Raw genomic sequence first — 11,934 nt, 5'->3', positions numbered from 1 at the left:
ACACCAATTTATGCCTTCATACCTGTACTTTGGATAATAATGATCATTACATTCCACTATCATTAATTACCCCATGTCCTCTCCCTTCACCTCCCACCCCTCTGCCCTATCTAGAGTTCGTCTATTCCTCCCATTCTCCCGCTCCCTATCCCACTATGAATCAACCTCCTTATATCAAAGAAAACATTTGGCATTTGGTTTTGGGGGATTGGCTAACTTCACTTAGCATTATCTTCTCTAATTCCAACCATTTACCTGCAAATGCCATGATTTTTAATCCTTCTTTCTTGATGTGTCTTCCCATTAGCTCCTTTATTTTATGCTTCTGTTTATTTTCTACAAATCAACTACCACCCTTTGCATTCTCATCTACTTTGGAAGTAGTTTAAAGAAGACCCTAAAGTAATTTAAAGAACACTTGTGACCTTGCCTGCATTTCACTGCTCATCTCTAGCTACTACCTAACACCTGCACCACAGCCCTATGCTCCACCAGGCCAAGTGCTGCTGCAGCCAGGGGCCAGGTGGGCAGACATCGGCAGCTGCAGGAGTCCCCCAGACACTTCACTCATGCACCCAAAAGCAGAACACCAGAAACAAGCCACTGCAGAGGTCTCTGGGCAGTGTGGTCTTTGAGACAGAGTGACTTGGCAACAGGCTGCCCAATTTGAGGATCATGATTTTTAAGGGAAAAAGTCATGGCTGGATGTGGTGGCACACACTTGTAATCCCAGTGGCTCTGGAGACTGAAGCAAGAGGATTGCAAGTTCAAGGCTAGACTCAGCAATTTAGTGAGCAACTTAGCAAGACCCTGTCTCAAAATCAAAAATAAAAGGGTGTGGCTCAGTTGTTAAGCATCCCTGTGTTCAATACCTGGTGCAAAAAAACAAGTTATATCGAAGTCAATGGTGGCCTCTGTCGAGGTGAGGAGAGCCTGACTTCAGATCAAACCTCCTGGTGGCCTCTGGGAACATCAGCTTTATCCCCGTGCCCTGGAGCATTCTAGATAATTCCTTCTAGATAATTCAGTTCTCATTGTGGATGCCTCTGGGATCTGCAGGCTACACGTTCATTCAGAATTCCCAGGGATTCTTGACTGTGTAATCTGGTGTTCTGCCCACACTGCCCTTGTCACAGAGGACCATGGGGGCTGTGTGCCATGTGCTGGTCCAGGAACCCTGGAGGACCCTGCCAGTGTAATCTGCTCTTCTGGCCATTTAGCCCTTGCCACAGATGACCTGAGAGCTTGTGCTACATGCCAGTACGAGCACCCTGGCAGACCCTGGCAGTGTTGTGTGGTGTTTTTCCCGTGTATCCCTCACCCCAGAAGCTTATGGATGCTGCAAGTAGCACATACCCCCAGGATTCTGCCTAGTGTAGTCCAATATTCCACATTACAGCCCCCATTGTAGAGCCCCTGGGAGCTGCAGGCTACCTCATCACAGGGAAGCCCCTGGGTTTTCTGGGAAGTGTATTCTGGTGTTCTGCTCATGCAGCTCTCACTACAGAGGTTTCTGGGAGCTGCAAAGCTTCAAGGATCAGGGACATTGTGGTATGGTGCTATGTTGGTGCAGACTACACTATAGTGACACCTCTGAGCCCCAGGAATTCTGGGTATTGTAGTCTCCATTCTACTGAGGCAGCCCTGACCTCAGAAGTCTCTGAGAGATGTGGGCCACTGATTATTCTGGGCAATGCAGTCCATCTTCCCTAAGTAGACCTCACCATCAAAGCTCCTGTGATCTTCCTGGACACCCCAGATAAGTCTAGGTCCTCAATACAAAGCTTGTTTATGCAGCCCTCAATAGGGAGGTGTCTGGGTGCACCAGGCCCCAAGGGATTCTGGATAGTATAATCTGGCTTTCTGCCTGCACAACCCTCACTGTGAGGTCTCCAGGAGTTGCAGGCTGCACACTCACCTAGACAACACCACCTTCCAATGATTCTGGGTAGTAGAGTTAAGTTCTCTGCTCTACTGTTGTTACCACAGAGGATCCTTAGAGCTACAGCCTCTGAGGGCTGTGAGTCATGCAGCCAAGTGTTTTGCCCACTCACTGCAGAGGATTACCGGAGCTAAAGCAGTCTATAATTTGACCTATGCTGCCCTCACTGAAGGCTCTGGTAACGGCAGGCCCAGAAGATTCTAGGTAGTGCAGGGTATTCTGCCCTTTACAGCTCTCACCCCAGTCTCTCCTGGGAGCCGCTTGCTGCATTCTCACAAACCATCCTGGGGACTCTGGGCAGTGTAGTCCAGGATTCTGCCGCTTAGCACCCACCAAGAAGGGGCCTGGAAGCTTTGGCCTGTGTGCCTGCCCTGGTACACTGAGGATTCTGCGTAGTACATCCCACAACTGCCTGCCCAGCCAAGTATTCTCTACAAAGGCCTCTGGTACACTGAGAATGCAGAGTAGCACATCTATCCCAGAGACTGCCTGCCCAGCCAAGAATCCTACACAAAGGCCTCTGGTAACTGCAGGCCACACGGTTGCCAGGAGCCCCCATTAATTCTGGGCAGTAGTGGTCTGCCTAAGCAGTTCTCACCAGAGGCTCTTGGGAACTGTGGGCCTCAGAGGATTCTGGGTAATGCCATCCAGCATTCTGCCCACATGACCCTCAGTGTATGGCCCCTAGGAGCTGCAGGCCATATGCTGGCCCTAGTACCCCAGGGATCATGGGTACTGCAGCCAAGAAACTGCCCATGCAGCCATCACCATTGTGATACTTGCCAGATGGCCCACCCCACTGGGAATAGACTCACTTAGCAAATCCCCAGCATCATTAGGTTTCTTCTAAAATATTGTAGTCATGTATCAGAAAGAAGTCCTTAATACAGCCACAATTTAAAATAATCATAATTCTTTAATATCTAATACCCAATTAATACACAGATCTCTCTAGCTACTTCAAATAAATTTTATAGTTGGACACAAATTGGGTTCAAATTAGGAGCATTTATTGCATTTGGTTAATATATCTTAAGTCTTCCTTTACCTGTCACCTACTTATTGACAAAGGTGGTTAATTTATACTGTAGCTCTTCAAGTCTGTGTTTTGCTTCTTTGTTTTACTTCATAGTGCATGGGATTGAGCCCAGGTCCCCACGCATGCCGGGTACCACTCTACCCCTGACCTACAATCCCACACACAAGGTTCTTCTTGTAACCAACACAAATACAAATATTGATGGAGTCGGCTAACCATGAACTGAAACTCTGAATCCATGAGCCCAAACTAAATTCTTCCTCCTGTAAGTTGTTCTTGTTAGATACTTTGGTCACAGCAATGAAAAGCTGATGACTTTCAGCAATGTCCACTAGATTCATTTATAAAAGAACCCAAGCCACAGAAACCTGCATGAAACAATAATCCTTCTTTATGCCACACAAATATTTTTTATTTGTTGTATGTGCCACAGTATGGAATAGTTGGCAAATAAAATGCTCTATCTTATTTCTCTTTTTGCCATTTTTTATTTGTTCTTTTTAGATATACATGACAGTAGAGTGTATTTTGACATATTATACATACATAGAGTATAGCTTATTCTAATTAGGGTCTCATTCTTGTGGTTGTACATTATTTGGAATTATACTGGTCATACATTCATATATGAACATAGGAAAGTTCTGTTCGATTCATTCTACTGTTTTTCCTATTCTCATCCCTTTTCCTTCCCTTCATTCCCTTTGTCTAATTCAATAATTTTCTATCCTACCCTCCCCGCACCACCACTTATTGTGTGTTAGCATCCGCATATCAGAGAGAACATACAGCCGTTTTGTTTTTGAGATTGGCTTATTTCACTTAGCATGATAGTCTCCAGTTCCATCCAGAAATAATAACTTTTTAAAGTAGTTGGTAACCTTATTTTGTGGTGAGATGGTTCTTGATAGATTCTCTTGAGTATTTGATATTGGGCTGAGAAATGAATAAAAAGTTTTTAAATCTTTTGATTCTAGAGCACAGAAAAGGAGGAGATTATGTAACGTCTTTGAAAGAGGAAAAAAGAAAAATAAAATGGACCTACCAGGAAAGTAAGGAAGAAGGGAAGGGAGGAAGGACAAAATGAGCACAAGCTGGGCATGGGGGTACCCGACTGTAATCCCAGCCACTCAGGAGACTGAGAGGAGGATCCCAAGTTCAGAGCCAGCCTCAGCAATGGCAAGGCACTTAGCAATTCAGTGAGACCCTGTCTCTAAATAAAAATACAAAATAGGGCTGGGGATGTGGCTCAGTGGTTGAGTGCCCCTGAGTTCAAAAAAGAGCACAAAGTACAAAAAAAAATCCCCAGTACAAAAAAAGCACAAAGTTGAAACAAGTTTTATTTATAGACCATATGGTACACATTCTCAGTGGTGCCTCTATCCTGCCACCATCTACCATAAAACAGGGAGGACTATGCCTCTTCCAGCAGGTGGTGCCACAATAACCTACCCTAGGAATGAGAGGCAATGAAAGTAGAAATCACTCTTTCTCCCTCAATATCAACATATATGTACATTTTAGTTGACATCAGAAGTGCATGCTGATTGTTCAAGTATTTCCAGAAGATTCATTCCTCTATGTGTTACCCATTCACTAGTGTGGTTCACTGAAAGATCACAGTGCTCTACATGAAGTCAACAGATTAGAAATACAAGTGCTCCGCATTGCTTCACTTAAGGAGCACCTTCTCTAGTGGTGCTGATACTTGCCATGAGCAGGTTATACAAATTAGCTAGAGAGGAGGGAACTTAGACGGTACCATTTTCACAAGCCTTTCCTGATCTTCAGGTGAAGATTCTCTATACCCGAATATCTCCCTGATGCTAAGCAACCTCTCAGACTGAGGGAGGACCCTGTGCCGGAGATAGCGTGCATTTTTGACCTTTGCGAACAACTCTGAGAAGGCTGGCTTTGTGGTCTCACCTTTGCAGCCTCCTACACATTCCACAGAATGTGGGGGAAGTTGTTCCACAGCATTCCTCCATGGCTTTAGACTGGCATCTTTTGATCTAATCTCATCAAGGTTGACCATTCCACTACCACAGGTACTGCTGGAAGCCATTTGGTCTTGATGTGCCACAGAGGTGTCCTTGTTGGGGTCTATGCCCTGAGGTGGGATTACAGACTCCTTCTCCTGGGCTGGCAGCTTCTCTGCCATGAAGCAGGCAGTTCTGTGACTCGGAGATCGCCAGTTCTCTTTCCTCCTGGTGGGGTTTTTGAGGCCAGTGTGACATAAAGGAGGCATCTGGGACTTGATTTTGTACATTTCCTGGGTCGTGTTGGTTGCCAATGCTCTGGGAAAAGAGGTAAGAAGAAGAAAGATCTCTGGAAACTGAGAAGAGACTCACATTTAGACTTCTGGGTCACTGTATGGCAGCTCCATCAGTGTGGAGTCTCCTGAGTCACGGGAGTGTGGGAGTGGAAGCAGGTGAGAATGGAGGCTCTGGTGAGCTGACGTGTCTGTCTCAGCAGAGGAAAGCAGCATTTCCTCGGGGACTCAGGAGATGAGGAATTTAGGGTCACACGCGTGCACTTAATGAGTATCTTCTTACCTGACTTCATGTTTTGGAGGTCTGTGCTTCTGTCCTTGCTGTGGTGGGAAACTGAGGACACATTCTGGCCTTTTCTGAGTTCCATTCCCAAGAGAAGACAATCTCACCTTGACAATATCTGCCTTGAGTTAATGGAAAAGTTCATGGGAGAAATTGTGCTCCATAACTTGGCACGTTGTGGCCCCAGCCCCAGTGCTCCACCCCTCAGGCTCTTTCCAATAAAGCAAGGCCTTTAGGGTGGGTCCTGATCCATTTGAACTGAGACACGTGGGACACAGGAGGGCACCCTGTGAAACACATGGAGAGAGGACAGCCCCCCACCTGCTGGAGAGGTCACAGCCCTTCTCCTCTCCAGTACCCACCTGTGCAAGGGGCAGCCCCCCACACACACACTTTGATTTTGGCTCCTAGACTCCTGAGTCAAGAGATCATGAAATTTCTGTTAAGTCACCTGGCTTGCTGTGCTTTGTTAGGGAGCCCTGGAGAACAAATAAGAGAAGAAATTCTGGGAACAAGGCTCCAGTGTGTGGCATTTTCCCGTCACATACCGGGCCGATCTGGCTTAACCAAGGAAACAGAAAGCCTTTGTGCAGCTCTCAGTGTTTATACATACCATGTTGGAGAGGGTTTATAAACATCAAGAACAGAGTTTAAACAGCCCTGGCCCATGGAAGTTTACTTGGCAAGCACAGTGTTTTCAAAGACAAAACAACTGGTGTGAGCTTTTTGTCTCATTCACTGCAATTATGTGACCTGTGCACCGATGGCAGGAGTTTGCAGCCGCCAGCCATGATCAAGGGGACTCCACCGGCTGAGGGGATATCTCTTCACCCTGGTCTAACTGCCATAGGGAACCCCCACGTTCTCAAGACATCTTACAGGCTGGTCACTTGAGGATGAGAGTCTCGGAATAATATGCTTTAAAGAGAGCGAGTCCCCTGAGGGCAGCGGTTAGCTCAGTGGCAGAGTGCTTTCCTCGCCTATGCAAAATTCTGAGCTTGATCCCCATGCCACAAGAAATGAAGACAGAGCACACACAGGCAGAACAGTGGTCGGCAGGTACCAGGTGGGGATGAAGAATTCACATTAAACTTCTAATCTCTGCAATCTGATCACTTCTTTGTGAAGCAGTTGGACAAGAGATAGTCCTTTGTGGGCCACTCTTCTTTGGCAGTCTCCTTGGGGAACTCACCTGTTCCCTGTAAACTAAGGAATGGGGAGCTGCTCCTCCTGCCAAGCCACATGTTTGCAGCTCAGATCTGTTGGGCTGGCAGGTCCAGGAAAGAGCTTATTGATTCTCTGCAACATGTTGTAGAGAATCTCCCCAGCACACCCTCTGTGGAGGCAGACCCTGCATCCTCCTCACATCCAGCCAGCCAGTCCACGAGTCTGCACCTTGGTTCCTTGGACAGGATATTAATCATAAGCCTCTCACAACTCTATTTGCTAAATACCTTGGGAGGCTGACCAGTGCCTGAGTTCAGCCCTCAGGTCATGCCTGCACTCTGGAATTGTATCAGATCTGCTCTGCCTTCACCCCGGGGCAGAGTGAGCCCCAACATGTGAGCAGGTGATCTCCCCACTCCCAGCCCTGCAGGGGAAACCTTGTTGCAAGACCTGTGGAGCTGTCTGTGACTGGAGACGCTGGCTGTCCTGCATTGCCTCCAGCAAGCCGCCCTTGCTTCCTGCAGCTACCCTACTGCAGCACTGTGCAAGCTGAGCTCACTTAGCATCTCATGCACACTGCAGGTTTCTGCAAGGGTTGGCCCTTCCTGCCCTCCTGACAAGTGCCCTATCCCCCTCACCCCTTCTCCTCCAGGCTCTGCTCACATACCACCTATTTTAGGAGAGCTTCCTGAGGGCCCTTGACAGACATCAGGAGCTTCCAATGCTCCTGCCCAACTTTGTAAGTAATTCTAATTTAGCAGTTAGCATTCTGATTTTTTTGTAAGCACAGCTAATTTCCAATCTAAATATGAACATCTCAGGAGCAAAAAGCACGTTTTTCCATTCCAGCTTCCGAGTAACCATAAGAGTGTTTTGTAAAGGTGATCTGTGAAAACCTTACCCAGAACAATCTGCCTTGGTATCCATAAAAAACTGGATGTTTGAGCTTAAATTTCCAGCCTGTTAATTCAAATCTCTGAGGCACCTGGCGATGTGCATCTTAAACAAGCCACCAGTGGTACAGAGTGTTAAATGACCACGGAAGAACACTGCTAACTAGTGTCTGAAAAGCACCAAGACAAAGCATGTCTCTTCTTCCCTTTACCCCTTTCGACTGTTCTTAGTTGAGAGAGAGTATGACCTTCCAAAGAACATGGAGAGGGGGCCTGGTATCGGGCCCTCTACCTCCTGGTCCATACTCTGCCACACACCTGCAGCCGAGGCAACTGCTCAGCAAGACATCCTCCTGAGAATGGCCACTGAGTCACCATAGCCTCTAGAGATCAGTGGAAATCAACCAGTGTCCTCAAGGGCATTTCCTGGGCCCTGCTCTTGTTCTAGGTAGTTTAGGTATTCTCTGAAGAGACAGGAAAAAAAGCTCCACTGCGTGCTCAGAGTCACCCTTCAATCCCAAGGAGACTAGAAGTGATTATATGTAGCTTGGCCCGATGTCTGGACCTGCTCTTGGCTTCCATGACTACGTTAAACTATGCAGACCTGAGGACTTTCTACTCTGTGTGCAACTGCTTTCTTCGGTGCCCCTGGGTTTTGGCACCTGCATTTGACAAGAAGGCTGTCCTGAAGAGCTGGGTTCATCTGCTCTATGCTAAATTTTGAAGCAATATTAAAATCTAATTATTTTAATGATGAATGAAGGAGAACTAGTTTCTACAAACTCTATAACTCTAACAATGTTCAACAATATAGCAGGAGAGTTTCAGTTCTGTAATGAATCTGTACTATTTCGTGAGAAGAAGTGATTCCCCAGCACTTGCTTTGTGTCTAGGTGTGTTCCAAGTGCTCACCAAATCCTCGAATAGCTTCACAAGTTAGGCAGAATCACTTCCATGGCATGTTTGAGGAAACTGAGGTCACAATTCCAAACTACTTTATTCTTCCTTTATAAATGGGACTGGTACTGGGACTTCTACCTTAGTAGCTGCTCAGTCAAGATTGTTAGCTCAAATATGAAAGAAGACACATCAAGAGAGGTGAAACCAAACTCAGATGAGCGGGAGAAAAGCAGAAGGTGAAGCTGCTTGAGACAGTGGAGTTCTGGCAAGAGAGAGAAAACTGGAGATGGACAGCACCTGGAAATCAAGGTTTCTGAGTGTGCCATTCAGTACGGTTGTGGGACTAGGGAAGGCAGAGGGATGTGGAAGCCCTGACCAGGATACGAAGCTCTTGCTGTCCTGGGTCCAGGGCCCCAAATGGCTGCCAAGCAGTGAGAGCATCACTCTTCCCTCAGAAGAACCCTGGTGTTGCCTATAGCAGCCCACACTGCCAGGAAGCCTCACCTTGCTGCAGCCTCTGCTGCTCTCTCTGGAGCTGCCTTTGCTCCCTGATCAACAGCTTCAGGTGGAGGAGGCAGATATCCTCTAGACTCTGCAGTCGTTGGCGGAGTCTGGCTTCAGCCTGCTTGGCGATCTTCCTCTCCAGATCCAAGTGCTTATGCAGTGATCCCCTGACTGTACTCCTCTCCATTCTCCTCACTGTCTAGAGACAATACATAGGTTCTTCCATGTACTGCAAACAGTCTGACAGAGCAGGGCCTGCTGTTTGGTCAGGCGGCACTGAAGCCTGTGTGCTTCTGAAACACAGCTGCCCAGTCAGGTCAGGCCCCATTGTCAGAAAACACTGACTAGAGTAGGAGTTTCGAGAATCTAGAAAGATGGGGGTGGGAGATCAGGTCATTTCCCATCCTTGGCCTCCTTGCCTGGAAAACAATCGTAGGCAGAGGGCTCCCTACAAGGCCCAGATCAAATTGCTCTGTGTAAAGATCAGTTGAGAAATGTGAACAGCTCCTTTTGCAGCAGGGAGAGAGTATGTGGATAGAAGCTTTCTACATATACAAGACATTATTCACCCAGAACAAGAAACCCTTCTACTCTTCTCTAAAGATTCCTACTCCCAAAGAGCTTTCTCAGAGACCTGAAGACATCTGAGCACCTAGGCTCAGCCATGCTGGCCCTCAGCTCATTCACTCACACACACGCTCCTTCAGTCTGTGGTTCTGCAGGGGACCAGTTGCCCTCCTGAGGGCTGAGGGCAGTTGTAAGACAGTTCCTACTCTCAAGTAACTTTAAGATTCTCCACTCTGGAGTCTAAAAACTCATGCAAAATCTGAACAATCAACATCTCAAAGAGTGGGCAAAGTGGATCTACAATTGCAAAACAGAACAGCATAAACAATAAGCAATTCAGGTGGAACTGGGGAGTCACTTGGGGCATGAGTTCCTCTTCCACCCTCACCCACCTTCTCAGACTGTAGGTTCTTTCCACCCTTCATGCACCCTGATGCCCAAATCTGCACTAACTTCACCTCAGCCAAACTCAGTGGCACTAATAGGCCAGGATATGTCTTTCCTTTCCTTAGAGATCTTTGAAAAACTTAACTCAGAGCTCAGAGGAGGACATGTGTACAGAACATAAATGAATTGCTATCAATAAGGCTTTGGTGGGAAAACTACAGGAAGAAGGTTAGCATTAAAAGGGAGATGAGGTCAGGCACAAAGCAGCTCAATCTAAGACTCTGCTATACGTCAGCTTGATTTAGAGTCTAAAGCGAAGATTAAACCTTTAGTGACACACATGGTGAGCAGCACTTACCTACAAAGGCAGGGTTCTTACCGCGAGAACAGTGCTTGCTGCTTTCGCTCTGTCAGAGGCAGTCTGGATTAACAAATTTGTTTTATGCTCTGAACTGACAGCCAGGTGTGGGTGGGGGCAAGGGAGCACTGGAGAGGTCTGTGGGCAGTGCTTGGTGCACTGGAAAGCTCTCTCCCTCCCTCCTGTATCCCCCCACCCCATCTGGATCCTGGGGCCATGGGCACCAACCCTGGAAGAGAGGCTCTGAGAGTGCAGGAAGACTGCTGGCCTCAAGCCCTCCCCTAGAGGGGCCACGTGGCTTGTCCTAGCTGTGTCCATGGGAGCCAAGAATGAGGAGTGGCTTCCTGTGTGCACAGGCCCCCTCCCCCAGGTCCTGTCCACCTCGCCCTCCCCTTTTGCCATGCTTCCCTCCCCCCACTCATCCTCCTTCCTGGATACCACATTTGGCCCCTAAAGAAAGCACCATTTTCTCTGCTATGCTTGTGCACATTCTGCACAGTGAGTACGGGAGTGCTGCCTGTGATTATTCTGCACCATTGCATACCACACTGCTACCCCCAGGCTGCTACCCACGTGCAGCACACTTCAGAGCTTCTCACCTCTTCAAGGTCCTGAAAGCTTTGTGCTCATATTTGGACAGCTGCAGGAGAAGGCAGAGTTGGACTGTTGGTTACACAATAAGATACTGAGTGAGATTTTCACTGTTGCCTTGGAGCTACATCCAAAAATAAGAGTCAGTTATATGCCAATCTAAGCCACATAAAAACAGCTGGCCACCAGCCAAACAGGCCCTGCCAACCACCATCACCACACAACAAGCAAGCTGTGTAAAAAGATTACTGGGGAAAGGGACCAAGAGCAATTGCGGGGTGGGGAGGATTGTTTGTTCAGCAGGAAGCAATTCCTTTCCAGTCCTTTCCCAAGAGGTAATTCCCTCACCTCCAGAATTTTTATGGACAGAGTAGAGTTCCAAGAAACTCACCACAAAGAAGAAAGTACCACACCCTGGAAACTGGTCCCCACTGTCCAGCTAGAGACCTGGTGGAATACAGACGATGCAGAGAAAAGGCCCATGGCACCCCGAGTGGCCACGAGAGCCGACATCACACATGGGCCACTGGAAAGCCTCTTTCCTGCCATGTTGTGGAGAGCTGAAGAGGAGAGGCTACAGAAACACCCACTGCTAGAGGGCAGGGAGCCCATGTTGGCCCGACCCATGCTAGGGGAAGTGCTGTAGAGATTCTGGCTCCACATTCCCTGGGATTTGTCACAGGGATTTTGGGAGCAGCAGAAACCAAAACAGCATCATGCATTCCTGTCACTGGGAGGTACTGTTCCAGCCAGAGAGGAAATGGAACCACAGGCAAGGCCAGAGAAAGGGAGAGACAGGAGATCTGAGTGAAGGTGAACTTTCTCAAGAAAACCACACAACCTAAAAGCAGAGGCTATCAGGAGCACACAGAGCAGGCGCAGACAGGGAGGGACAACCAGGCCTCAGCATGAGGACTGCAGCGGCAACACTGAAGAACTATGGTTCAGATCCCACCTATATCTTCAACCCAGACGGGAGCATAGTAGAACTGAAGACACAACAGAGGTGCAGAAAGAAACAAAGAGCAACG

The 11,934-nt window shown here is 47.8% G+C and overlaps 1 protein-coding gene across 3 annotated transcripts; it reads right to left on the bottom strand.

Annotated features, from left to right (window-relative positions):
* Positions 1-3,422: 3,422 nt before the first annotated feature.
* Ccdc190 (coiled-coil domain containing 190) lies at positions 3,423-10,653 on the bottom strand. 3 transcript variants are annotated; one of them, XM_040293366.2, is made up of 4 exons: positions 10,313-10,653; positions 9,001-9,199; positions 5,537-5,654; positions 3,423-5,278 (listed from the first exon to the last, which is right to left on the bottom strand). In XM_040293366.2, the coding sequence occupies exons 2-4, from the start codon at positions 9,185-9,187 to the stop codon at positions 4,717-4,719; spliced, it is 867 nt and encodes a 288-aa protein (XP_040149300.1). In that variant the 5' UTR covers positions 9,188-9,199; positions 10,313-10,653; the 3' UTR covers positions 3,423-4,716. The 3 variants fall into 3 exon arrangements, with proteins under 3 accessions (XP_040149300.1, XP_040149301.1, XP_040149299.1); XM_040293367.2 differs by having other exon boundaries at positions 9,001-9,195; XM_040293365.2 differs by lacking the exon at positions 10,313-10,653 and having other exon boundaries at positions 9,001-10,300.
* Between the last annotated feature and the right edge of the window lie 1,281 nt (positions 10,654-11,934).

This window comes from Ictidomys tridecemlineatus, chromosome 9 (assembly GCF_052094955.1).
Source record: "Ictidomys tridecemlineatus isolate mIctTri1 chromosome 9, mIctTri1.hap1, whole genome shotgun sequence".
Lineage (NCBI taxonomy): Eukaryota > Metazoa > Chordata > Mammalia > Rodentia > Sciuridae > Ictidomys > Ictidomys tridecemlineatus.
Note: the sequence above shows the minus strand (reverse complement) of the source record. Positions and strands in the feature narration are given on the sequence as shown.